This window comes from Tauraco erythrolophus, chromosome 28 (assembly GCF_009769465.1).
Source record: "Tauraco erythrolophus isolate bTauEry1 chromosome 28, bTauEry1.pri, whole genome shotgun sequence".
In the NCBI taxonomy this organism is placed as follows: domain Eukaryota; kingdom Metazoa; phylum Chordata; class Aves; order Musophagiformes; family Musophagidae; genus Tauraco; species Tauraco erythrolophus.
This window is the reverse complement of record NC_141492.1, coordinates 2,996,686-3,024,355: the sequence shown is the minus strand read 5'-3', so window position 1 is coordinate 3,024,355 and position 27,670 is coordinate 2,996,686. Positions and strand designations below refer to the sequence as shown.

At 43.1% G+C, this 27,670-nt stretch overlaps 2 protein-coding genes across 7 annotated transcripts; both read left to right on the top strand.

Moving 5' to 3' along the window:
• Nucleotides 1-627: 627 nt before the first annotated feature.
• On the top strand, nt 628-13,059 carry LOC147526733 (heterogeneous nuclear ribonucleoprotein M-like). Its single transcript, XM_086627933.1, has 3 exons — nt 628-767; nt 5,321-5,490; nt 12,221-13,059. The coding sequence occupies exons 1-3, from the start codon at nt 628-630 to the stop codon at nt 12,283-12,285; spliced, it is 375 nt and encodes a 124-aa protein (XP_086484059.1). The 3' UTR covers nt 12,286-13,059.
• A 32-nt stretch (nt 13,060-13,091) lies between these two features.
• HNRNPM (heterogeneous nuclear ribonucleoprotein M) lies at nt 13,092-26,599 on the top strand. 6 transcript variants are annotated; one of them, XM_009984718.2, is made up of 13 exons: nt 13,092-13,125; nt 13,211-13,304; nt 15,770-15,967; nt 16,351-16,504; nt 17,578-17,627; nt 17,922-17,982; nt 19,963-20,064; nt 20,655-20,699; nt 21,144-21,218; nt 21,691-21,789; nt 24,142-24,923; nt 25,237-25,288; nt 26,165-26,599. In XM_009984718.2, the coding sequence occupies exons 2-13, from the start codon at nt 13,227-13,229 to the stop codon at nt 26,326-26,328; spliced, it is 1,860 nt and encodes a 619-aa protein (XP_009983020.2). In that variant the 5' UTR covers nt 13,092-13,125; nt 13,211-13,226; the 3' UTR covers nt 26,329-26,599. The 6 variants fall into 6 exon arrangements, with proteins under 6 accessions (XP_009983020.2, XP_086484054.1, XP_086484056.1 ...); XM_086627928.1 differs by having other exon boundaries at nt 21,637-21,789; XM_086627930.1 differs by having other exon boundaries at nt 13,211-13,328.
• The last annotated feature ends 1,071 nt before the right edge of the window (nt 26,600-27,670 follow it).

Below are 27,670 nucleotides of genomic sequence, written 5' to 3'. Positions count from 1 at the left end.
AAGATGGAGAAGGGCCCATCAGGGAACTCCCTCCAATCTCAGCGCAAGGCGATGCCAAGCAAGAACTGGAGACCGCTGCTGGGGTTTACGGGGATAAAACACGGAATCAGCGAGGGCAATGGTTTGAGTGATCCGTAGGGTAAGAGCTTTAATCCTGCCAGACTCCCAGCAGCAGCGTGCTGCTTTGCAATCCTGGTAATCATTAGGTGTACTGGTGAAGATCCCTGGGTGGGGGGTGCCTCACCGGAGCTCCAGCGTACGCACAAGCACCACTTGACACTCCAGTCCCGCCCTCCTGCTGGGGCTCCGCACCGCGCCCGCCCGCAGACCGGGCCCGACCAGACCGAGGAAGAACCGGGCTGACAGGCCCTGGGGGAGCCGCGCTCGCAGCGGGGGCCGCCCGCGGAGACAGGGCAGACGACACGTCGCCTCCGGGCCCGCCGTCCCCTCAGGCCGCGGGCGCGGCCGCAGCGATCCGACGCCGCCCGCTTTGCGCGGGAAGCGGGACAGCGCAGCGCGCATGCGCAGCTCGTCCGGGCGCCGCTTGCCGCCAGCCGCCGTCCCGGCGTCCCTCGCGCGCCGCCGGCGGGGCGGGCTCTCCTCACACAAAGGCGCAGCGCTGGGAAAATGGCGGCGACGGCAGCGGTAGCGGCGGCCACGGAAAGCGGCGGCGGCAAAATGGAGGAACCGGCGGCGGCCGCGGCGACGGCGGCGGCTCCACCACCACCTAACGGGGCAGGCGGTGCTGGGGATCCGCCCCCCAAGAGGTAGGGTGGCCGCTGCCGGGCCGCGCTGCGGCCTGGGCCTGCTGCGCCGCGTGCGGCCTGCCCGCGCCGCGGGCCCGGGCTGAGCCGGGCGGGCCGGGACCGCCACCGCCGCTCGGGGGGGGCTGTCGGTGGGGCCGCCACCGGGGCTAGGGCCGCTATGGGGGTTAGGGCCGCTGTTCGCCCCCAGGCGCGCCCCGGGAGCCTGGGCGGGGCCTACCCGCTGTGGCGCGGAGGCTGGCGGGTGCAGGGCCGCCCCGGGAAGGCGCGTCCGGGGACTCCGCCAGCGGAGCTCGGATCGGGGAGGGAGCCGGTCCCTCCTCCTGGCTCTTTGTGGACTGTGTAGGCCTCGGTGTACGGCGGCCGGAGATATCCTGGAGTCCTTTGCTTATCCAGCTTGGGAAATGTTTCTGTTGGGCCTTAGCGGGCAGGTTAAAGCCTCCCTTAGAGTTACAGGCTGTACTAGCGGCGTGGGTTGCGATGTTCCCAGTTAACTTCTTATTCTGTCAATGGCAGGTTGGGATAGCTAAGCTCTTCTCGGGCAGTCGTCTGTCATACAGCTGCAAGGTTTGGGGCAAAGTGTGCTCTGTTTCGTGGCTGATGATTTCCCTGTGGAGTGGGTTAGGAACATGAGGGACAGATGTCTCGAGAGTGAGAACTTGAAGGTGGTGCCAGGCGCTGTGAGGGTTGTGTGTCTGATGTCAGTAGAATGCTACAGAAATTGAAAGAAGATCTGCAGGGGTTACAATTCGAGGTCTGTAAACATGGGGATGATAAGCAGAAAAAGCTTGAGCTGCTTGTCATTTTCCCATGTTATTGCCAACCTAATTTTGAAATATTTCATAGTTAGCAGAGCTTTTTTCAATAACAAATCTGTGGAATAAAGAACACGTTTTCATCAGTTAATTTTTGGCCTCAGGCTTTAAACGCTGTGGAGATAAGAGTCAGAATTTGAACTTGATGTTCTGTGAGTGATGCTTCAGATTTGAGGTCGGATTGGTTTTATGTGCTGTTCCTGAGGCGTGTTCTGTAGTTGAGTGTCAGTCGGGTTGCCGGTCTCTGCAGGCTGTTACACCCAGGCCTGTGGCATATCTGTAGCCTGACCCAGAGCTGGCAGATGTGAATAACAGAGGCCGGCTCGATGGTCTGCAGTTAACTGGAGATAATATGGGTATGGTGAGGAGGTGGCCTTATGTCTCAATTTGAAAAACCGCTCTCATCCGCCTCTTCTGTCTGAGTTTGTGGCTTGTGCTTCACGGGACCAGGAAGGCAGTCAGCTTTGCAAGTGTTGCTTTTTGAGAAAAGCATCTGTATAATTCACTAAATAGTTGAACTGTGCTTGTGGCAACCAAAAAAATATGGACATACGCAACTCTCCGTGTCTTCTTTACAATTACCTGAAAGGAAGTTGTAGGGAGATGGGGGTCAGTCTCTTCTCCCATGTTATGAATGACAGGACGAGAGGGGATGACCTCAAGTTATGCCAGGGGAAATTTACGTTAGATATCAGGAAAAATTTCCTTACTGAGAGGGTTGTGAAGTATTGGAACAGGCTGCCCAGGGCGGTGGTGGAGTCCCCATCCCTGGAGGTGTTTAAAAACCGTGTGGATTTGGTGTTGAGGAACGTGGTTTAGGGACCCTGACAGTGCAGGGGGAACGGTTGGACTCGATGATCTTGAAGGTCGCTTCCAACCAGACAATTCTGTGATTCTGTGATTCTTCCTGCCTGTTCAGGAGTGGAGGCAGTTTGGATCCTGGAGAGTGGGAATCCCAGTGCCACCATGGCACACAATACTGTGACATGTAATATGTTAACTAGGGCTAGGGAAGGATCTTCCCATCACCTTCTCTGCCCCTCATGTTGGGTAGTGTGTATGTGGAGCATGCTCGTATCTTAGATTCCGTTTACACCTCAAAGCTCTCTCTTGGCAGCTGAAGCAGAACTGGTCTTACATGGGGAGACGATCTGTTCCTGGAAGTATAAGTAAAGATGTCTGCTTTGTTCAGATTTTTTTTTTCCTGGCCCCTGTTACGTTGGAGTCTGTCCAGAGAGCTTATCCTTTTATTGAGGTGCAACTCTATTTGTAATGTCGAGCTCCGTGTGGCAAAACCACCACGTTTACAGCGATAGTGCCAACATTCATGCAAATGTGTTCTTAATGTCTCGGCAGGGCAGGGGAGGAAAGGGGGATCTGCCTATACTGGATTTTGATTCTTAGTGATTTCTGGTACACTGTTGGGTCTAGGTGGCATGTTTAAGAAATCTTGCAGAGGAATGTGTGTGATAGCTCTTATTTCCTCCAAAGAAACAAACTTCCCTTTCAGTTCCTCCTTCTATACGCATCACAATCAGGAGAATTTTTCCTGAGTCTTGATGAAGCATTTCAGTTCTGTAACCCAAGGGAAAAAAATCGGAATAGATGAAATGTCTTCTAGAAGTAACTACTTTGGTGTGTCATTTTGTGCACATCTTGCTGTAAATTGATCACAGCTACTCGGTGGTTCCTTGCTGGGATGGACGAAGCTGCTCTGGGAATTTCATCTCACCTGTCCTTCCCTTTTAGGGATCCTCACAGACGTGGTGCATTTTGGAGGTTACGTGGGGCTCATTCCTGCTGTCTAGACCTCCCTTAAAAGAAGCTCTGAATGCTCAGTTTTTTCTTACTCAGTAACTGCATATTTTAAGCAATCTCTGTGGGTCTGTACCTGCCTATTCTTGTCCTTCTGGTGTGTGAAAGCCACGGAGGTGGTGTCTGAAGTCCTGCACAAGAAAAAAAAAAATAAAACCTCCCCAAAAAACCCCAAACTTTGCGGCTGGAGTAGTTTCCTTGATGTTTCTTTTGACCTGGCTGGATTTTGTTACACTGGATATGATAAGGAATATGTTCGAGGCTGATGCTTGTCTGAATTCTTTGCAAGTAAATCAAAGCTTGAGGTGTTTTTAAGCTGGCTTGGGAGCCTTAAATGCAGGATTGCAAAAAATGTCTGCATCATACTGCATTACTTCGAAGCGTGTTATACAGCAGTCTGACCCAGGGGGAATGTAAATAGTTTGAGTTTGAGGAGTAACCGTAAAAAACTGGGTGTAACTTTTAACACCAGCACTAATTTTGTATTATTTCTTCAGCCAAGCAGAAGTTGTCAGAGGGATTGTCCCATTTCAAATCTATTTTAGGTTTTTAATTCATTACTCAAGAAGCTTGAGAAAACTTCAGTGAGGGAAAGTCTAAAAATACCACTTTTTGGTGAAATAAATGTTGTACATAACTGAGGAACACTTTTTTTTATAGACCTCTCTTCCATCATATTACTTCCATGCAGAACCCGTGTCTCTTTTGACGTCAAGTGACACCTGATGGCCATGCTCGGAGCCAAATTCCGTTTGCGATTATGGTTGTATCCCTAAAGTACAATATTTTTGTGTGTTTGCTTGTGATGTAGCCTTGTGCCTGGAAAAGTGTAGGCTGCTGTGTAATGAAAACGGGGAACCTCCTCAAATATAAAACTTCACAGACATTGGCATGCTTGTTTGTTGTTTTTTTTTTCCTCCCCTCCAGGCTGTTGTATCTGTTCAGTGATTGAAACGGTTCTTAGAGCCAGAATTTCTGACAGGCTGGGACTTTGCAGGGCTACAGAGATCTTAAATTGAGCAAAAGCTCAGTGTGTGTACAGATACATTTTAGAGACTTTACTAGCTTTTCTTGACTAACGTGTTCTCATGAACTCTTTCTAAAAACGTGTTTCTACATCTTCTCAACCAGCATGGAGTGAACAAGGAGATAAACTGGCTTAGTTAAAGAAATAAGACAGGCTGAAGCTAAAGTATTTAATTCTCCTGTTTTTTTAAATTTTAAATACTGTTATTCAGTGGCATTTGTGTCCTGTTAAGACCTAGGTCGGTTGAAAAACAGTCTTCACTTACAGTTTTTTAATTTTTGACCCTCTAGAGCTGGTATTCTGAAATAATTAAAAGAACTATTCAGTATGTTTGTTGGAATGCACAGAGGCTTTGAATTTGTGTCATCCAAAAACTATACTAATTGGAGGGAAAGAAAAGTCTTGTTGGATAAGAGTCATTGACCTGAGTGTTTAGTTAGATACAGGGTTATTTAAAAAAAATTCTTCTAGTGTAAGACTGCAAATGTAGTGGGTCAAGGTATTATTTGACTTAAAGGTGTTTAAGTAGTACGGTGTGCTAAGGAGAAAATAAATAGGGTGGACGTCTGGTCTGGGGCATTATGAGGAGATGGAGTGAGGCTTGGTCGAGTTGAAAGAGATCCAGCTTGTGAATTGAAAACTTGGATTACATTGGATAAACGTGGGAGAAAACAGTGGGTCTTTATGACATAAGTTGACTGCTATTTGGAAACCTTCGTTCCAATACACTACATAGCACTGACACAGTGCTATTAGTTTTGCAAATAATGTGAATGGATAAGACTTTGGAAGTTTTGATTGAGTTTTAAGAATGTACCAAGTCATGTTCCAAGAGGTGGTATGACATTGATCCAATGCCAGAGTAGTTAATGTGTGTGATTATCTTTCTTTGCTTGCAGTGAAGGTGAACGACCAAGCCAAAATGAAAAAAGAAAAGAGAAAAGTGTCAAAAGAGGAGGAAATCGCTTTGAGCCATATGCTAATCCTGCTAAAAGATACCGAGCTTTTATTACAAATATTCCGTTTGATGTGAAGTGGCAGTCTCTGAAAGACCTGGTGAAAGAGAAAGGTAATGTACAACTCAGGTGGCCAAGTGATGTCTGTCATCTTGCTTGTGGCTGACTTTGTTTGTAAACTTTAGAGTTGACGTTCTGGGTGGACTTAGTGACACGAGTTCTGTAAAAGGACTTCTCGAAGCCTTTTTGGGTGTTGCACAACACCTGCTCCCTGGCAGCCTTCCAGGCGGATAGCTCCTTTACAGGCATGTTGGCATTATAGCTAATAGTGCTTCATCGGAGGTTTTTTTAAAAGAGTATTTTCCTTTGGAGGGGGGGAGGAAATGAGGCTTTTATCAGATTTTAGCCTTGACATACAAAACTTTCCGAAGCATTTTAATGTCTTTTTGGGTAATAAAGGTAGTTATTTCCTGCTGATCTGGTGTGTGTATATACAGCCGTGTCCCTAAACGTCGTAGCGATTTGTGCTTGGATAAAGATCCATACTGCCATTTGATAGCAGTGAAATGTATTTAAGGGTGACCTGCAAAAAACGAAAATCAGGTTTGTGCTTTGGCATGTGCTGCATTGCAGTTAGGGCTTTGGAAATCATGTTCCTGGTGTTTTCCCCTTCCCCACGTCTATTTAACTGTCCCGTGTGAACGGGAGCCGCCTTAGTTTGCTGACCTTAGCATCTTCATCTCTTGAAGAAGATGAAGAAATTGAGCTGACTGCTCTCAGGTGGTGACAAGTCTAAACGGAGTGTTATTTCTTTAAGCTGATGCCCAACTTACTAGTTTTCAAGTCACCTTGGAAATGCAGCGGAGTGGCAAGAAAATACTTGGCTTCTCCATCATTGGAATGTCTCAAAATGAGTTAAAAGTGACTAATACAACCATTCCTCTTGTGGGTCACTTCTAAAATACATAGCATCAGTCATGAACGTCTCGCAAAATAGCGATCAGTGTTCGCTTGTGCTTGAAATAAGTAAGGAATGATTGTTAATGTGTTCACAAGGTGTGGCCTGATGAATGGGAAAACAAATTTCCAGAGGGTTTTAAAATGTTTGTCTTTGGAGGCAAACCGGAACGGAGTCAGCGTAATGAACTTCAGGACTGTATACCCTGGGAAACCTCCGTAATTAGAGGCTGTGAAACACTGATGCCCGAGATTCAGCAGTGGTTTTCTGGAATATGAAGAATTACAGTCTTAAAGACTGCTTTAACAGGCTGTAATTATGCATGGTCCCTTACCTTAAACCATGCTTTCACTGGCTGCACGGGATCCGTTGGTTAACAGGAGTGTCTGTATGTGTAGATGTCTAATTTTAAGCACTATGTTGAATTCCGTTCCAAGTGTCTTGTGGTTTCTCTCCAGTTCACGTGGATGGAAAAGTCCGGGGTGAGATTGTTTCCTGCCTTGCTGTTCAGCTGCTCATTCCAGCAGATACTCCTAGGGGGATTATTGAAACCTCTCCATTCTGTCTGCAGGGCTTGTCATGCTAAACATTGAGAAGCATTGTTCTTGGTTTTTGGGACTGCTCGTTAAAACACAACAGTTTAGACTTGCTGCGGAGTTGCGATTCATTCTAATTAGTCACCGACTTCTCCCAAATTGGTGCTCTTGTGCTGTGCTTGAACTCGCTCAATCGGTGCTTCTTGTCACAAGGCATAGTAGTTCCAAGAACCAGGAATGTGACCGTGGGAAAACCTAAACATTAGAATTCTTGGTTTGTATGTGTAAGAATTACAGGCCAAACGTTCAAGGTTTCGAGAGCATGTGAAACAGATCTGTACACCAAGGGTAAACAGGCGTTTCATGACTGCTCCATCGCTCGGCAGTCGTGAAGGCTTAAGCTGTTAGCAGCAATGGCATGGCAGGTTGCTGAACGTAGGAGGAGTTCACCTCAGTCGGCTGTTTTGCGTCAGTAAGTATGGTTTAGGAGACATGAGCTTTGAGGTCTGCTCATATTTCTGCAACCTGGTTCCTTGAGATGCGTACAGTCTTCTAAAGGTGACTTCTCTCTCAAGAGTAATGCCTTGGTTCAGTCATTTCAGTGTATTTGTTGGTGAAACTCAATTACAGGTATGCAGTATGACATAGTTATTAATGAAATGAAAAAATGTTCTTGTTTGAAACTCCCTTGTATTGGTTGACAATCACTAAACTGACGTCATGAGCATTGATAACTGGCAATTGGTGAACGGCTTCAGGAGAAGAATGAGGCAGCAGTTCTTCAGCATGTAAGTGGAGCCTAAACGTAAGCATGATTAATGCTAATAGCTGTCTTAATCTGTCCCCCTGAAAATGGCTCTGTCGTAGGGAGGAGAATGGTGATCTGCTTCCTGGCAGCTGGCATAAGTGAGGTGATACCACATGATAAAAAAGAACTTGTATTTGAATTCGAGATATTTATTGATTCCTTTAGGAAATACAGAATTTTGTATTTTAAACCTTTTTTCCTGGCCAGAGTAGCGAGATGGTGTACAATCAAGGAGGAAGATTAGCTGTAAAATGAGGCAATACTATGTTCTGCTCTGTTGCAAAGCTGGGAGCAGTTGCAGTCAAGGCCACGCTCGTGTCACATTCAAAGATTCCAGGACACCCCAGAGACTGTTTACATTAGCATAGGTGTCTCTGCGTTTGCTCAGCGCAGAGCTGTAGTGTGGAGCAGGCACGCTGACCTCTTCGTATCGAATCCGGGATGCATGAACAGATGGGAGGAAAAGAAGCAACAAAGCTCCAGCTTCGAGTTTCTGTGAAGAAGAGCAGCTGCTAAACTTCTTGTGCTGCCTTCTGTCTTGCTCCGTATCCAGAAATTTCTGGAACCTTTGTGGCCTCCTGAAGATGCAGCTCATGCCCTCTTGCTGTTGTACGTCATCCCAGATGTTAGTTGAGCAGTTGTTACTTGGATACCAACAACTGTTCCACCAGTACCTGAAGACAGCTGTTAGTGGAGAGTCCCCTGGGTTTCGTTGCCCGAGGTTCTGTCGCAGTGTGCTTGCAGGCTGAAGCTTTAGGTGGGCAGAGAGAAGAGGGTGAATAAGCGGTGCGGAAGTGCTGTGCCACGTGTGACTTGTTCCCCGTTCCTTTCAGCAGGTACACTGATGAGTTGCTGTATTTTCCTTGGCCTCAGCCATCTTTTCAAGGAGGCGCTGTCCTTCATCAGTGGATACAAGCTTTTTCACTTCATCTTTCCTGCCTGGGCTGTTAGAGAGCCAAAATTGCCTACGTGTTTTTCTGGGTTCTCATGGAAAGTGAGATTTCCCTTCCGCTTCTGTAAAAAAACAGCTTGCGAACTTTTCTCTGTCTCTGCTTCAAGAAAAGTGGTTTTCTTCTCCCCTTTTAACTAAAGCTTTGCACATGTGTGAAATGCGCGTCTCTTCCCCAGCCCAAGCCCCATCCCTTGTAAATTTTTAAACTGTCACAAGCTTTGAACACTGTATATGAAGGAGGAGCTGTGGCTAATTCTGAGTTGCCTCACATTGAAAATATTCTATTTTGATGGCAAGGTCCTCTTGAATTGGTCACATTGCTTGTAGTTCTTTACCTTAGAAGATGATGGGACATCTGTATAGTTTTGATGATGTCTTGAGAGGCTGCCTTCTGTGTTTAGTATTTACTTTTGACTCTCTGGGCCAAAGAAATTCCAGTGATATAAAGCATTTACCCCTTTTTCACTTTCTGCGCTTCTCCTCTTGCTGAGACTTGTCTCTCTGCACCTTTCACGCCTTTCAGAGCTTCTTGGTTTGTCGCTAACTATTAAGATCATATTGCCCAACTTCAGAATCTTCAAAGTTCACATCTGTGTCTGAGCTTATCCTGGTTACTTCCCAGATATGTCTGTAGGGGTCGGTGAATCCATCTGAGCCATGCCTCAGGTTGTCATATGGATGTACTTATCTGAGCTTCCTGAGCAGTCATTGGAGAGTATCTGAATGCTGACAGACCAGCCTGGCTTGAACATCCTAATTTTCCATGCAGATAAACTTCTCTGGAAAGTGGGTATAAAGTTTGAGGGATAAAAAAGCCCGGTGACTGTAATAAGTAACACTGGAGATGCCTTTGGTTTGTATTTCTAGTTATTGCCACGATTCCTGCTTTAATCTCTTGTTTTAAGGAACGTTGAGTTTCTGAACTTTCTCAACTGTGAGGTTTACAGAATAAAGCAATCCATCTGTTCTAAGTTAAGTCTTAAAAACATCATGGGGAACGTGTCCCTTGATTATATTTGCATTGACTTAGTGTTTTCTGCAAGTTTTATCTCCCTTTGGAGGCTGCTCCAGTAATAAACTCGAGTTCCTTAAGTAACAGTCTCTTGTGCTTGAGATTTCTTTGCTTGTTGGATATAGGATGTGTTTCCTGATGCAAGCCAACTGTTCTCTAGCAGAAAGAAGATCTACCTGGATCACTGTGCATTTCTTTTGCCCTCTGAAGCAGTTTTAGTACATGGATATCTGCTGTTGGTACTTTTCCACGGCTTAATTGCCAAATCACTATTATAGGCTGCCCTTGTCTGCTGTTCTGCTTTATCCCTGATGCCTGATCTTCTGATATACTGTGGTTTGGGATCTAGGAAAAAGCCAAATAAAATGTGACGCAGCATAAGTTGTTAAAAAAGTTTCCTTTGCTAGCCTCAAACAATAGTCTCCTGGAAGAAGTGTCATTTTGAATCGTTTTACATGTTTTTCAAGTGGAAAAAATGCATTTTTACCGCAGTCGTTCTGTACTCTGGACTGGGTGTCTTGGATACTGAGCTGTTACACTACTTGTGTCGTTCCCCTCCTCCTTGCTTTTTTTTTTTAATTTGGCTATTCAGGAAGTTCAGATGTCCTTTGAAGGAAAACAGCTACTTCAAGATGTATATTTAGTTTTTAACATAGGTGTCTATAAGGTTTGAATGTGAAGCACTGAGCAAAATTGGCACATACTAGATTTTCCAAGTGACAATTGTTGCCGTGAGACTCTTGGAAATCTTGTGGTTCAGAGGTCAGAGGCTTGTTAAAAGAGTAAATGTTAAATCGTATTTAATGTTACGTTCAAGCTTGGCAAACTTCTTTGGAAGTGTTTGTGTGGATCTGAAGTAAGAATTGCAGCTGAATTTGATTAGTGGTTGGGAGAGGAGAGCCCTCGATCCAGGGGCTCAGTAGTGTTACTGGGAGCAAAGTCACAGGGTTCTAACCTGTGGCTTCTGGCCTCCGTGAAACGGAGTGGTTTTGTATTGTAGGTAATCTGGGAATTTGTTGTCTTACGACATAAATTGTCGAATCACATTTGCATTCTTGATCACTGTTTGGTCGGACTCTGGCTGCTGCTGTTGAGATGGATGGCTTCAGAATGTCTTGGAAATGCTGTTTGGACTCAGTACATGGCCAACACATATCACCAAGGACTAGCCCAGGAGGGCTCTTTACAGAGCAGTCCCTTCTGCTACACAGCCTGTGGAAGCAATTCTATATGTACTACGTGATCTCATGCTGTTCGGATTATAGGCTGGAATCAATTTTGTTAGGCTTTATTTCAAGAAGTATCATTTACTTAGTGAAGCTATTGATAGTAATCGAATGCTCTGATCTGCCCTGTCCCTTTCAAAGGGATTTGCTTGTTAGGTTCTGCCAGTCTCAAACACGATCCTTAAAAATATGAATGGATCAGAGTTTTTTTATTCTGTCTAGCTAATTATTCTTTGGCTGGAATGCTGATAATTGCTGAGTTATTTTTTTTTTAAATAAGAAATGGAAATTAAAAAGTAGTGATTTCATTAAGCATTCCTTTCCTTACAGCTTCAAGAGAAACCTTCTAGGATGTTTGTTTTGCATAATGACACTAAGTGTCCTATAAATGGCTGGTCCTGTGGCAGGTCAGGCTGAACAGCTCTTCCTCTCTGTCCCCTGCTAAGAGGTAGACTCCTGACTGTGAGACTCCAGTTCCTTGCTCAAATTACACTATCAATATTCAGACTGGGTCATGGTTTCCCAAGAAGACTGCTCTCCACCTTTCAGTAGTGCAACCTGGAGTCCTCCTGTCTTAAACTTAAAAACTAGGACTTCTGAAAGCAGGCAGAAAAAGTTAAAAACTGTTTTCTTCCATGATTCTTCTGTACGCCAGTCACTTCAAAGGCAGCAGCCATTTCGGTAGTTGTATTCTGGAGGTACACGATACGGTTATGTGGTCACAAAAAGGCAATCCCAATCTTGTGAGGAAAGGTGCAGATGTAGTTTTCCAGTGCATCTTGCCTAGTGCTGTAGACGGTTTTGTCTTCAGAACAAGCATGGCAGACTGTTTAATATCTCTTACTGAAGCTAAAAAATGGGCTTTGTTTTATTATGGCTTAACAAAAGGCTGAAAAACTGCTGAAGTAAACAGTAGCCAGTCAGCAATCTCTTGGTTCAGTCTGACTCCCTTTTTGGAAGTTTGTCTTCAAATCCAGAGAAAAGCAAATAACTGTTCCGAGTTCTGGACCGTGGAGACAAGATTACATACTGTGTGAAGTGAAGGAAACTCGATCTTGCAGACTTTCCCATGGATTTGGATTGCCTCAAGTGGGTACTAAAGATCAAGGAAACTGATACGGTGGAAATAGCTGGCTTTCGAAGCGGAGGAAAATCAAGAACATGTTTAACTATTTTAAGACTTTACTGCATACCTGTAATTGTCCAGTTTTGTGGTCTAGAGAACATGGAGTGTTTCTGGGCTTTCTTATAAGGCAGAGGCTCCATACACGGTTGTTGATTGTTCTAAATTCCCATTGTTTTCTTGGCTTTTCTCCCTTGGTATATGTGTCGTCTGGAATCTGATTTGTAGTTGGTGAGGTAACATACGTGGAGCTCTTAATGGACGCTGAAGGAAAGTCAAGGGTAAGTGTTTGAGAGATTTCTTCTGTGGATTTTCTACATGACAAATGTAACTGTATGGTGGCGTGGAACGAAACGAAGTCAGGAAGGTAGAGAGAGCGTGTATGCTTAGAGGCTATAACGTAGGATCGCTTAGAGCTGCTTTTGGGGCGGGGAGGAGGTGGGATGGGGCCTTGTAAACAGCGTTAGGGTGGTCTTCCACTGCGTTCAGTTGGCGTTGGCTGTTTGAATGACCCACGGACCCTAGCAGTATGTAGTGGTACGGAATATTAAAGCAACACTTGTGTTTTGGAAAACGTCATTGTAGTGGTTTGCTGAATTTGTAAGGCCAGTGCGCAAAAGCAGGTTCTGTAAACTACGCTTCCTGTGCCAGTAAACAGAATTGGGTTCCTAAACGTAAACGTATATTGCCTTCATAGGTACTTAAGTCCGTTAGTCCAGCGACAGCCTCTTACAAGGAAAGAAATAGTAGGAGCACACTTAACTGTCCTGAAGGATATGGATGTAGGGTGAGAGAATACGGCAGGGGTTTCGCTGTACGACAGGGAAGGACAGGTCATGTGAAGCGTGTGGTATTTTTCTTGGAGAATCGGGACTTAGTTCTGTTTGTTACAACTTCAGAAACTACAGTTTAATCCTGTTAATGCATAAGAAATTATATCTTATGGAATTCAAGTATTGAAGGCTTTTTTGGGTAAGATTACATTTATTTTCGCTATTAGGACTAACTAATGTGATTTGACTTGAAAAAAAAAGTTTTTTGTGTGTTTTGTGCTTTTACTTACTTTATTTCTTCTTTCTTCCCTCCTCTTCTCCCTGTTACTCGCCTGTGAAATCATCTCATCAGGGATGCGCGTAAGTTCACTCATGAATTTATAGCACAAAATGAGGAAACTCTTAAAAAATAAACAATGTTCTTAGATGTCTTGTATCCCCACAGTGTTGTTGAATTCAAGATGGAAGAAAGCATGAAAAAGGCTGCAGAGGTTTTGAACAAGCATAGTCTTGGTGGAAGACCATTGAAAGTGAAAGAAGTAAGACGTGCATCTGTTCTTTCAGTATGTTGAATTTGAAGGTGAAGGGGTAGTTCTTAGTGAAGATTTATGGCTGACTCATTTGCAAGTAAGAATAATTGGCAAAAAGCAGGACTCATCAAATAGGATTAAAAAAAACCCACAGTCAACCTTTTTTTACCATCAGCATGTCCTGCTGAACTTGAGTTTGGACATGATTATCAAGACTGAACTTGATTTAAAGATTAGGTGCTGATGGTGGCAGTGCAGAACTTGGCCAAAGCAAGAGTTTGGCTTTAGCTGCAGCTGTACTTCCCTGTTTAGTCACTCGAAGAAGAAACCTGTGGCAGTGGTGTTTGCTCTTGACTGCCTTCTTCTTTAATTCTGCATCGTAATGAATGTATTCTACAAACCGCTGTAGAATGAGCTGGTTTCTGAAATCCTTCAAAGGTGTTTTTTTTCCCCATTTTAATGGCTTTGCTATCGTCAGCCAGCATGGCATGCTCAACTATACCATGAATCAATTCTTAACCCTTGACAAGTTTCAAGTTTTATTCCAGCAGTTCGGAACCTGTAGCTGCAATGAAGGTTCAATTAAACAAAAATAAAAAGAGATGTACTTCAGTGTTAGCGTTGACTGTTGGCCTTAGGGGGTGTGAGCTGTGTTCTTGGCTAAGCAGGCTTCGTGTTCTGTTGTGCCCTGCCCACTCGGTGGTGAGGAGTGAAAGATGTCTGCACTGGTATAAGGTGGAGAACGTGTGCAGCAGGTCTGCCCTTAGCAACCCGCTTCTTGCTGCAGTCTGAGGAGCACTTGAGAAGAAGGATGGAGGCAGCGGGTGGCAGCACTCCTCAGAGCTGGCAGGTGGTTAGAGTAGAGCAATGAATTCTGGGGGCAGCAGCCTGCTTGTGGGCGAAAGCCATCTTCAGGCACTGTTGACCTCTTGCTGCCCTTCCTCTGAAGGAGGAGGTGAAATGGAAGGTGAGAGAAACACCTGGAAATGGTCAGGCACTGATGCGAAGAGCACCTTGGAAGAAAAAGCTGTTGAGAGCGGCGGGCCACGTCTGGGTCAGTTTTCCTGTTAATGATATACTGTTGGTACTGGAAGTCAGATTGCCTGTTGGTATCAATCCTTGAGAAGAGGTGGTTGTAATTTGCCCAACTCTTTGTGAAACTGTTGCCATACTTGAATATTTCTGTCTGTATAATGCAGACAGAACAGAAAAGATACTTGAAATTGGCAAAGAAGCATTTTACTGGTATTAGGGACTTTAGCAACACTTACCCCAGGCAAGTGCCCCAGTCTGTGGAATTAATTAAGTTACCGTGGATGATTAGCACCAGCTTTGAAACTGTCTGGTTCATACCTCTCCTTGTTGGCTGTCTCACTGCTGACAAGCATGAAGGCCTTCAAGTGACATAATAACAATTTATGGCAGCATAGATAAAGTTCTTGCCTGATCTTGGCTTTCTTGTGGAGCTAATCCAGTGTTAAGCCATGCCTTATTTTAACAATAAACTAGGAAATTTAAATTGAGAAGTGACTTGTATTCACTTTAATGTGTTCTCCACCTCAGACTGCTGTGATTTTTCTGTAGCTGAAACACTAATGGGAAAGCGATCCTTTCTCCTGTTTTCAAAATATGCTATTGTTTAGTCTTAAAATTCAGATCAAGATTCAAATGAACTCCAATAGCTTTTATTTTTAAAGCATCTGTGTTTTTGACTAATTCTGTTTGACATTTCACTTTGTTCAGCAGTCTTGCAGTGCTGGTGCATTTTGCTCACTGAATACAGTGACGTTGCCAACCTAAGTAACAGAAGTTCACCTTGCATTGTGAAGGTGCTTACGGTCACTTGCAGTGTAAAGTGAAGTGGCTATAATTAATCTATTTCCTTCCTTGAATTCTTCATCCTATGATTCATGTTTTCTACATGTCCTAAAATTGTGAGATTATGTAGTAATAGGGGGATACATTAAAAGAGGGTTTTCTTTGGGTTAGAAAGCCAGTATGGGGGGAAAAAGTGTTGCCCAAACTAATCTTCTTGAAGTTGTGGACACTGTATCTTGTCTTGTAAAAAAGTTCAGATGAAAGGTAAATTAATTGTTGCATTGTTTTGAAGATGCCACAAGTTAGTTGGCATTCGTCTTCGAAAACATCTCCAGTGCCATTCTGGGTTTATCAGTCTTTGGAACAGATGTAGCTGTGAGGTTTATTTGTTGATATTGAATAATAGACAAACGCTTTCAGAATGAGGGGAAATGAGTGAGTAGGAATAACTGGATAACTTGAAGGGTGCTGATGTGTTGGTTAAAAGAAAATAAACTAGTGGATGGCAATGATATGCGAAGTAGTTGGCTGGAGGTCTGTAGGAAGCAGATAGCCCTGTATAAAGGGAAACCCCTTCTTTTGACTGTTTTAGACATGCAGTTAAACGCCGGCATGTTTGGAATACACAGGGAACAGTGTGGTGTTTGTTTTTGCAGGATCCTGATGGTGAGCATGCCAGGAGAGCGATGCAGAAGGTCATGGCAGCAGCTGGTGGAATGGGTATTGGTCCAGGCCCCGGCGGCCCCGGCATGATCAATATCCCGCCCAGTATACTCAACAATCCCAACATACCCAATGAGATCATTCATGCTTTACAGGCAGGGAGACTTGGAAGCACTGTCTTTGTTGCAAATGTAAGTGCTGTGTAGTCCACAAACAGAATATCTGAGTCTTAACTGAGTTAAATCTCATGAGTTAGAAGAAAAGCCTTAGACTTTCAGCTCTGTTCCAGTAAAACTGAGTAGGAACTTGTTCCGTGGCTAGTCTCGTTGATTCTCAGTGCTAGTGAAGTTGTAAAACAAAATGTATCCTATGTGTTACGGTGTCTGTTAATCTGTATTTTTGAACAAAGCCAAGAATGTTGCATTAAGCTCCGTACCTATTTAAATTTTACTGTATCTCTGTGAAGACTCTCTGTTTCTTAAGATTGCTGATGTCAGGAAAGGAAATCTAAGAACACTAAAGCTGTTTTTTTATGGAAATCTTTCTCACACTTCCAATACCACTTGTCTTTCAGTTGGATTACAAGGTCGGTTGGAAGAAACTGAAAGAAGTGTTCAGCATGGCTGGTGTTGTGGTTCGGGCAGACATACTGGAAGATAAAGACGGCAAAAGTCGCGGGATCGGCACTGTCACTTTTGAGCAAGCTATAGAGGCTGTTCAGGCTATATGTATCCTTGAAGAATAACGGTGGTAAATAGTGGGCAAGTAACTTGGTAAAAAAAGCAGGATGGAAATCTAAATTATAGTGTTACAGGGGAGGATATTGCCATGTCACAGCAAGCCAGGCCACTGTAGTAAATGGAAAACGTAAAGAAAACTGCAAGAGAGAAAAAAAGCCCATCTTGAAAGAATTGTTTGCTCAGAATCGTTAACAAAATGGATTCTCTTTCCCACATGGATATAGGAGTTTCTAGCCCAAATAGTAAATTTCTATCTTTGGGTTGTAGCTAGCATTAAAAGGAAATTTCTGAGAAAAGATTTGTTCTACATTCCTGTGATGGAGGTACAGGAGGAGCGTAACATGCTCATCGCAGTGTAAGATGGCTCAACCTGGTGTGTTCCCTGTACCCTTACACTGTGCAAGTGATGGTTTGCTACGTAGCAATCTACAAATAAAACCAAACAACAACAAAGTATGATTCCATGATTCAAAGTACAGGTGCTTCTGTGTCGTCATGATGTCTCAACTTGTGGCTGTGGTGTGGAAAGGAGGAGAATGTTTCCCTCTTTCCCTTCCCCAAGTGTGTGTCTCTATTTGAATGTTAATTCCATTCTGAATTAATAAGCACGTAATAAACCTTGTGGGAGCAGGACTTCCAAAAAATTCACGATTCACTAACATGGCCTGCTTCAAAATTTGGATATTTGTTGATGTGGAAAGGTTGAGAACTTTTGCATGTTTTCTCCTGTTTCAAGTGCTTAAAGTTTCTGATGAAACATTTAAACACCTAGGCTAGTTTGGAGTCACGTTTTGAGTGATCTCCTAATGAACTTAACCAGAAGAGTATTTTTAACTCCTGTTTTAATTTAAAAAAGCCATTCTTTGAGTAGTCAGTTACTTGGATTTCAAAGCTCTTTAGTTTTGGAGAAGGCAGAAGGATTTTTGATAATCTGTGTGAAGAAGTGACCTGGAGAGGTGTGGTTTTCTGGCTGGGTTTTTACACTCTGCATCCCATAGCACTTAGAGCTTTAAGACTTTGTGGTTCTAGCACTTGAATGATGATCCTTAACGAAACGACAGCGATGTTTAACGGGCAGCTGCTGTTTGACAGACCGATGCACGTAAAAATGGTCAGTACATTTAAATTCTTCCTGCTTTTTGAACTGGTAGTTGTGGATTTTGGGTGATGTGTGGTTTCAAGGTTGGGTTGAAATACTGGGAGGGAAACGTGGGACTTGCCTCGTTCCTAGTGGTGTCAGCTCACACCATGGGGAAAGGTTAATTCTGATTATTGTGCTAAAAGATAATCATAAATACAGTGAAGATCACTTTAGCTGTAAGTTTATGTGGTTTAATTAAATAAAAAAGGCAAGAAATAATTTCTTATTTTTCTCACAAACCTTAATGTATTGAATTGTGTTTAGGACGAACGAGCGTTTCCCAAAGGAGACTTCTTTCCTCCGGAGCGACCCCAACAACTTCCTCGTAAGTCTCTCCTTCATGACCGAACATCTTGTGTTTCTTATTTTGCTGCTCAGCAACTGGGGCCTGATCCCAGCCCCAGTAGGACTCTGGTCCAAACTTTGGAAAGCTGGGACCCAAACTGTCTGAATAATATCAAAGGGGGAAATAGTAAAGAACTGCTCAGTCTTGTGGGTTGGTTTTTTTTTTTGCATACTTCTTCCAGCTCATAGCTAGAAGCTTGTCTTAAAACAATATCCCATTCATGTTCTCAAGGCTTCCAAATCTCAATTCCAATTTGAGGACCCCAATGCCTTGTAAAACCACTGTTAATAGTGGGATTTAACGGAAACGTAATTTATCAGTCAGTAGGGAACAGCATGTCTCCTTTTACATGCTGATATTCTGGGTATCAAATGTTTTTCCTTCAATTGAAAGGGCTGAATTGAGGACCTGAGAGTCTTCCAGGTCCTTCAGGGGGGACCTTATCCATGGATATAAATATCTCAATGGAAGGTATAAAGAAGAAGGAGCCAGGCTCTTTTTGGTGGTGCCCAGAGACAGAGCAAGAGGCAGTAAGCACAAACTAAACCACAGGAGACTCCATCTGAATACAAGGCAACATTACTGTGGGGTGACCGAGTACTGGAACAACAGGTTGCCCGGAGAGCCTGTGGAGCCTCTGTCCTTGGAGATATTCAGAACTTGTATGGATATGGTTCTGGGTAACCAGCCCTAGGTGACCCTGCTGGAGGCAGTGGCGTTGGAGCAGATGACCTCCAAGGTCCCTTTCAACCTCAACCATGCTGTGATAAAATACTGGAAGTATTGAACAGGAAGAGTCTGGGTTGGAAGGGGAGAGCTGGAGGTGGGAGAACACAGGCTTATAAATACAGCAAAAACGTGAAGTGTGGCTGTTAAAGTAATTGCGTTAATTCAGCCAGTTGCTGTTTTCTTGGGCACAGGAACCAAACCTCAAACCTGCTGTGTGCTGCTAACTGGCACAATTTTAGTGATCATCAACCAATCCGTCCCTTAATTCACTTTTCTGTGTGTCTGTCAAAGCCTTACTCAGCAGCAGTATCTTTCATGGTTTTTATTGCTGCCTTGACGTTCTCTAATGGTATTCCTCTTTTTCAAAAGAAAGCCTTTGGGTTCCAGGATAATTATTTTTGTGTAAAACTTGACGAATACCAATGGAAGCCTGGGTTTTGGCCTTTATTGGGGCGGGAAAGGGGTACCTTGTGTTGTTTTAAAACAAGATTCAACGCTTCCTGTGTTTATTATGCTGAGCTGTAAATGAGGAAGTCCTCTTCTCGTAAGCAAAGAATGCCTTTAAGCTGTTGTTTGATGCAAGTGCAAGCAGAGAACTCTTTCTTCCTGATTAACTATAAGAAAAATGAGGGCTTTTTTCTTCTTTCTTTGGACTGGGGAATTCATTTGGGTACAGGAAGATTCCAAATTATACCTGGGAATGATATAATACTTTGTTTGCTCAGAGAAGAGGCTGGCTGTGTGCTCTGAATTCTATAGGTGGCTATCATAATGATAGGTTGAACTTTGTGGTTAAATTCTTACCTACAAGGTAAGAACTTTGGCAAAGGTGGAAATAAGCCATTTGTCAATCAAGGGTAACAATTATGCAAAGGTTAGAAGATCTTTATACTAAATTGCCCACTCTATTCTCCTTAGACTGAGGAGTTGCACAAAACAAGCAGTGTTCTAGCCAGTTATTTTTCAGGAGTCAGCTTAAAAACCAATTAAACAAGTTTTCTCAGTAGTATGATGGAAAACGAATTATGAAAAAAAAAATTTGAGATAGTTTACAGTATATTTCAAGACACATCTACTCTGAATTTACATTTTCATGCTTTAAGTACACACCCCAAAGGGGGAACACAGCAAGCTTTTTGGAGAATGGAAGTCAATTACTTAAGAATAAAACTTGCTGTTTTGTCAAACTATGGAAAGAAGGCTTTTTTGATATCTGAATATTTTCTTCAGATGGTCTTGGTGGTATTGGCATGGGATTAGGACCTGGAGGTCAACCTATTGATGCAAATCATTTAAACAAAGGCATGGGAATGGGCAACATGGGACCTGGAGGTAAGAAGATTACTCCTATGCTTTTGTTTCATGAGAGCTTTAAGCTGTGTAGAAGGTAGATAGCTTTGTTTTGCCTACACAAAAAAGTTGAAGTGTGTTAGGAGTGTTAAAGCCAAATGAGTTTTCGTTGAGCAAAGTAATGAGCTTGATAATAGAAACTGGAATTTAACCAACTGCTCCATTTTTTTTTTTCACTGTGGTCAAGGCACAGCTCTCATTTTCTGACTCTTGAGCATGAGCAGCAGACACTGCAAATATACATTAAACTTTAAAAACCATCTGTCACTTTTAACACTTACTAGTGGGCTTGCAAATCTTTGTTCAGGAAATGTTTAAATAGCACAAGTTTTAAAGAGCCACCTAAAAAGTAGCACACATTCAGCTTTCAATTTATAAATGCCTATGGGTTTTTCCCCTTTGCTGCTTTATTTTCTGAGAAGGAACGTTGCAATCTACTCAGAGTTATCACATGTAAGCTCTTCAGTCCAAACACTGGACATGTTGTATGGTCTCTATTTCTACAGCCAGTCGACTGGCTGAACTTTTGTAGAATTACGTCTGCTATATAAAGCTTTCTCTTTTATTTTGAGGAATGGGAATGGAAGGCATGGGCTTTGGAATGAATAAAATGGGAGGTAAGCTGTGTTTTTTGACATGTATATAGCTTGGGCTTTCTGAAAGTCATGTAAACGTAGCCATGTATGTCTAACAGGCGTTTGTGTTCTATGAAATCATCACCAATTCAGTCATAACTACTTCTGAGTGTTAATAAAACTGCTGTAGAGATAGGGGGAAGGGTTAAAGGCTATAAACCTGTGGTTAAAGGGTTAAAGGCCATAAATCTATGGCCTTAGATAAAACATGACCAGTGTTTTTTGTCATGTGACTTGTTAAAACTGTCCTTGGTTTAGGAGATAACGGTGTGACCAAATGCTGACCAAATTTTGTTTTGTGAATCCGTGGTACAGAGTTGTCTCGGTGCCTGCGGAAATGTTCTGTGAAAGCAGCTTATGCGAGTGAAATATGGTATTAACTCAAAATGCATTGCTAAAGAATCTCTGAAAAATGTTTTCTTTTAGGAATGGAAGGTCCTTTTGGTGCCATGGAGAACATTGGTCGCTTCCCAGCTGGAATGAACATGGGCAGAATGAGTGGTAAGCATTAGTTTTTTTTTTTTCTGTATATCCAATTGCTGACTTGTGTTCTTTGAAAGTGTAAAACTGGAGAGACCCACTAGACTGGTCATCCTCCTCAGCTTTTATTGGAAAAACTTAAAGCTGACACGGTGTCCACAAGTTGCTCATGGCCTTTGAGCCGCAGAAAACTAGTGATTCGTTGGGGTTTCTTGAAGGACTAGTTTAGAAAGAGATAAATTGTGAGATAAATCTGTATTCACCAGAAAGACTTCCCCAAAGGAAAGGGGCTGCCTCAAATGTGTTTGTCTGTATTGAGATGAATCTTGCTTTTTGTTGGGTTTTGTGTGTCTTTAGAATACATGATAGAATGATGAGGAGAATGTAACAAAAACCTTGCCTTGCTGTTAATCTTTAAAAATTATGCCTGTATTAAAAGGTTCTCTCAGGAATATAAATACCCTGAAGAACGTACCCAATGTAATCTTTTCAGAGATGGATCGTGCTATGGGTGGAGGATTTGAAAGAGAATTTGGAAGAAATGAAATGGGAATGTCTCGTAGTTTTGGAGAAACCTTGGAGAGAGGAATAGGTAAGTGCACTAAGCTAAGTACTCTTACTACCTGCTTTTCATACCTGAACTGTACATAAAAATCGTGTGTGTTTTGCTGTAACAAAACAGACTATATTTTTTGTATATATTTATATATATTATTTATATATTTATATATATTTCCTAAACACAGTCTACAGCCTACACTGTAAGGAGGAAAAGTACAGTGAAACCGTGATTTCCTTTGCTTCCTCCCAGACATTGAGGAATCAGGTATAGACTCACACAGAAGAGAACACCTTTCTGTGCAACTCATGCAGCACCAAAATTAGTGTTCTTCTGTTGGACTTTCCTTTTGAACCCCAATGGGAAAAGGAAGACTACCAATATAGCAGATAACTTGGTGCAAAACATTACTTGAACTGAGCAAGGATAGTGCAGTGCTGTTCTGAAAAAAGATTACTGGAATACTAGGAAAAAAAATATACATTTTTAGACTGTCAGCTTTGTTGGCAGTTGTCAATTTTTGAAATGCTACTAGTAAGACACTAATTTTTTTTTTTTTTTTATTCAGCGAAAACTAAGTCCTGCCCCTTCCTGCTACCTGTATAACATTTAGCTTCCTAGCAGGTTGCCCAGTGACTCTCTGGAAATACTGGACCATTTCAGTAATGAAGTACTCAAAACTGCAGAATTTCTGAAACAAAGAACCCCCCAAATATCTCAAGTTAAGCAGACTTCCCCTCGTTTACCAATTTACAGGATTAATTTTACTTGCTTACTGACCGAATCACAACATGTAATAAGCAAGAGGCGGCCCTGCCTGCACAGGATTAGCCCTTCTCTGGGCTACTCTAAAAACAAATGCACAACGCTGCTGGCTTTCAGCTGAAGAAACACTAACTGTTTATTGCTGTTTCTTCATTTAAAAACAAAAAAAAGCCAGCTTGCTTGCACAAGCACAAATTTCACGTAACCCCAAACCATTCAGTGTTATTTAAGGTACTGCTGAAGCTCGAAATACGAAGCAGGATACCTCTGTTCGTAAATGTGGTTGCTTCAGTTTTCTTGAGCATAGGCTCATCTCAGGGTTACATTATCTTTGTTTCTCTTCAGTAAATGTATGTAGATAATTTAAGTACACACTTTATTCGAGGCATTTTCCCCTGAAATAGGAATCAAACTCAGTGTGGTTTTCTTTTTTTTTACAGTGCTGCAGTGCTAAACTTGATTTGATAGATAAGCTGAGATCCTTCGTTACAACAGCAAAATGGCCTAAACTAGGGGAGCGATGCTTTTACTGCAGGAATTCAAAGACTGTGGAACAAAGTCAGGACAGCTCAGTCAAGGGATTTTATGTAGCAGATATAGAAACCCTATTCTTGTGTTTCATGGCTTAGGCAGCCTTTTTATATGTCCACATTAAAAGACCAAGCATGCTTTGTGACTTAATAGTTCTGCTTGTGGTTCTTGCATGGAATTTACTTTCTTTTTCTTGGAGCTCTGGTGATAAGAGGGCTCTTAGGTTTGGCGAAGCTTTTCTTGTAAAAGTTTCCTTGGCTTGGCAGAAGCAATCTTGGAGTTGCGTGGCAAGGATGATGCCATTTCATTCCTCTTCCAAGCAATCTGTATTTGAACTGTCATTTCAGTTACTAAGTTACTACTCCTGCTCTGTAATCCCCAGTGTACTGCACAGGACAGCTAGCAGCTAAGATTATATTTAAAATACTACTTTTACCACCTGATCTTCTCCTAGGTTTACATATGCCTTCGAGATTTTCTCTTTTTATTTTTTTTTTGGGGGGGAGGCTTTCTTTGTGTGTACAGACATTAAGCTCCTTAGCAAAGGGATAAACTCTTCTCCATCTCAACTACAGTATGTGCTGTGGTGGAGTGACTGCTCCCTTAAATCGTGTGTTGTAGTCATGATAGCCTGTGTAATCAACAACAGTACTCTCTTACCATCTGAAATAAAACTTTGCTTTGTGCTCTGCAGCAACAGAGCACACAGTGTACAGTCACTTTTCTGAATGATGATAAAATCATGGAATGATTTGGGTTGGAAGGGACTTTCAAGACCATCTAGTTCCAACCCCCCTGCCATGGGCAGGGACACCTTCCACTACACCAGGTTGCTCAAAGCCTCATCCAGTCTGGCCTTGAACACTGCCAGGGATGGGGCAGCCACAGCTTCTCTGGGCAACCTGTGCCAGTGCCTCACCACCCTCAGAGGGAAGAATTTCTTCCTTAGATCTGATCGAAATCTCCCTCTTGCAGTTTAAAGCCATTGCCCCGTGTCCTGTAAAGCTTAAAAGTGTTTCAGTAGTGTAAGCATGCATTAGGTTGGTTTGTCCCTGTACAATTACTGATATTCTGTGTGTTGTGTTTCAGGTGGTGGAAATGCCAGCATTCCTGGGATTGAGAGGATGGCACCTGGCATTGATCGTATGGGCTCGGGAATAGAAAGAATACCTTCTGGGATGGGGCATGGGATGGAGAGAGTAGGCTCAGAAATAGACAGGATGGGTCTTGTCTTAGATCGCATGGGCTCCAACGTGGAGCGAATGGGCTCAGGAATTGATCGAATGGCCCCTCTGGGCATAGATCACATCGCTCCTAACATCGAGAGGATGGGCCCAGCTATTGAGAGGATGGGTTCTGGCATAGAGAGGATGGGCTCTGGCATAGGCTTTGGTATTGAGAGAATGGGCGCTGCCATCGACCGCGTTGGCACCACTATAGACAGAATGGGATCAGGCGTAGAACGTATGGGTTCTGGCATGGATAGAATGGGTATAGGTATGGAGCGTATGGTCCCTGCTGGAATGGGAACTGGAATGGGCCAAGTGATAGAGAGAATGCCAGCTGGTTTGGATCGCATAGGTGCCACTCCTATGGAAAGAATAGGAATAGATCGTATGGGTGCTGCTAGCATGGAGAGAATGGGCTTGGAGCGCATTGGAGCCACTAATATGGAAAGAATGGGTCCTGCTATGGGACAGGGCATGGGAGCAGGCATAGATCGAATGGGACTTGCAATGGGAAGCAATTTTGAAAGAACAATGGACATGGAACGTGGAAACTTTGCAGGCAATTTTGCAGGCTCCCTTGGAGGAACTGGAGGACCTGCAGCTGGGGTGGCCAGAAAAGCCTGTCAGATATTTGTGAGAAATGTGAGTAGCCGCCTTCCTACCTGTCCTTCACAGATCATGAAATTTACTGGCACTGACGTGATGACATGTGTTGATCTCGTCCGTGCTTGGTTGACTTCAGTCAGAATATCTAATACTGGATGCTGCCAAAGGGGGAGTTAGGCAGGCTTTTGTGAGTTGAAGCCATTTCCTTAACAGGAGAGCTCTCTGCATCTGTAAATGAAGATGCTGAACAATGGCTGTCCCAGGGTAGAAAATATGATTTGAAGAGTTGGCAGGGCTTGCAAGTTGTTCGGCAGATCCTCAATAATGTTCTATTCTTCTCTTTTCGCAGCTGCCTTTTGATTTTACATGGAAAATGCTGAAAGATAAATTTAATGAATGTGGTAAGTTGCTTTATCACTGGTAATTACTCTGAGAATTGAATAGGAATTAAAACATATTCCTATTTTTATGAATAAACAGTAACTCCTGGCTCTATCTCTCTGACACTAGTATCTTGATGAAAATTTCCCTTAGACTCACTGAGACACTGGATCTTAACATTGACCAGTGATGTGAGGATGTTTACCATCCTTGCTATTCCAGCAAGAGTTGTGTAGTGTTGAAATGAAACAAACTCCTGGCCAGCTGATAACCCACTTAACAAATGCTTAGAAAAAGCATCTGTTCCCTTCTCCATCTCAGGGGCTGGGTTTATCGTGTGGATAGCCTCTTGGAAGTTGCAGAAGGAGATAGGAATAGAGATATGGAAGCCCTGAGAACAGATTCTTTATACCAAAATGACCATAGTTATCTGGGAAAATGGTCCTTTAAAAAAAAAAAAAGCTGAATTCAGCTCCTGACTGTTGAGGTGTGCTGTTCAGCTCCGGGGAGTTTCTTCCTGGCAGCGGTTGCTGTGCCCAGTTGCTCCCCAGTACCTTGTGCTGCTTGTCTGATGGCAAAACCACGTCCCAGCCTTGCCAATGGTGACGCAGAGCGTGCGTTGACAAGCTGGACGAGGCTTGTTAGCTTGTGCCTTGCTCCATTCATCATCTGCTGCTGCTGCTTGAGTGAGAATCGAGAAAAACAATTTAAATTAACTCATCTCTTAAACCTAGAACACTTGAAAAAAATTACTTCTAAAGTTGTCCTGTAGCTTTAACTTTCAAAGTATTCGTAGCTTCTAAAGGTGCTCTGTGTGGCTTGAGGTGGAGAACTATGATGGAGAGTTATGTGGTACCTGCTGGGTTAAACAAGACTTTTTTTTTTGTCTTTTTAAGGTCATGTGCTGTATGCTGATATCAAGATGGAGAACGGGAAATCGAAAGGCTGTGGTGTGGTTAGATTTGAGTCCCCAGAAGTAGCCGAGCGAGCCTGCCGTATGATGAATGGGATACAGCTTCGTGGGAGGGAGATCGACGTGCGAATTGATAGAAATGCTTAAGTAGTTGCCTTTTTAACACTGATACCAGATTTTTCAATTTGTATTTTTTCCTTGTTAACCATTTTAATTTGACTGGATGTAAAGGTGTTAAAACAATTCAGTTGCTTTCTGGAGTAATTTTAATTACTTTTTTAACAAATGGATTTCCATTTTACTGTTTTTTGCATTGAAACTGCAATGTGCACAATCTTTTTTTGTAGTTGTGGCATCTTGTTGACATTACAGATGTAAACAGTACGACTTTGATAATAAAAGCAAGTTAAAGATTTCAGTCACAGCATCCGTTACTGGCAGCACATCCTATGCTTGCAAAAATACCTGTAAACTGAGCTCAGTAAACTAGAATTTGTATTTTTCTTGTGAAGTGTCAAGAAAGAATGTTCCTCTTGGTTGTCAGTTTATGACAGTCTTTAAAATGATGCGTTTGCACATTTGTGTTAGTGTTTGAATGTCTTCGGGGTGCAGAGACCTTCCCTTTCCTGTACTCAGACCAAATCGATGACCGCTCTTGGCAAAAGGCTGGGAGCTTCATTTTTCTCCAGTGGCAATGCTGATTTAAAAAAAAAAAATAAAAAATCCTCAGCCTTCAGTTGTGTCAAGGCCGTTCTGAAGGCCTGAACTGAAAATGGATTAAAAAACCCCAAAATTTGGTCTTTTTCTAATGTGGATGTTTCGGTGGAGGCCATGTGCACAGGTGTACTGGTTCCAGTCAGGGGTGAGGTGCAGGTGAAAGGCAGAAGGTGGGATATTTCACCTTCTCCTGCAAGAAATCATAGTTTTAAGAACACAAATTGAAAGTGGGAAATTTTGAGTGGGAATTCTTGTGGCAGGAAAGCTGAAGCTTTATGCCCAAGACAGGATTTCTCACTGTTACCTCAGTTTGAGAGCGATGTGGCTTCCAAAATTAAATTCTTACAGTAATGGGAAACGAAAAGACGTTCTGACTGGGGGCTGGGTCCTCAGAGATGGTGGCACTGAGCAGGTGAGGAGTGAGGTGCACAAAGAAAGGCTCAGAAAGCCCCTGGAAGGGCAGTCGAACTGTAGGGATGATGCCAGATCCTACCCGATGGTGTCTGCACTCTGCTTTGTGATCCTAATTGTGCTGCGAGAGCCAGAGTGGGGTCAGAAATCCTAAATGGAAAAAGAGCTGGAATGGGGTATTGTAGCAATGCGTAGAGCTGCTACGTAGGGAAAAAATGTCTGCTTGATCTCTCTTAACCCTTTCTCCCCTCCAACCCTCAGGATCACGTATTCCCAAGGATGCCTCCTGCATGCTCCACCCACGGAGTTTAGTTCCACCTTTGCTTTCTCAACCAAGAAGATCTCACGGAATGATCTGTCA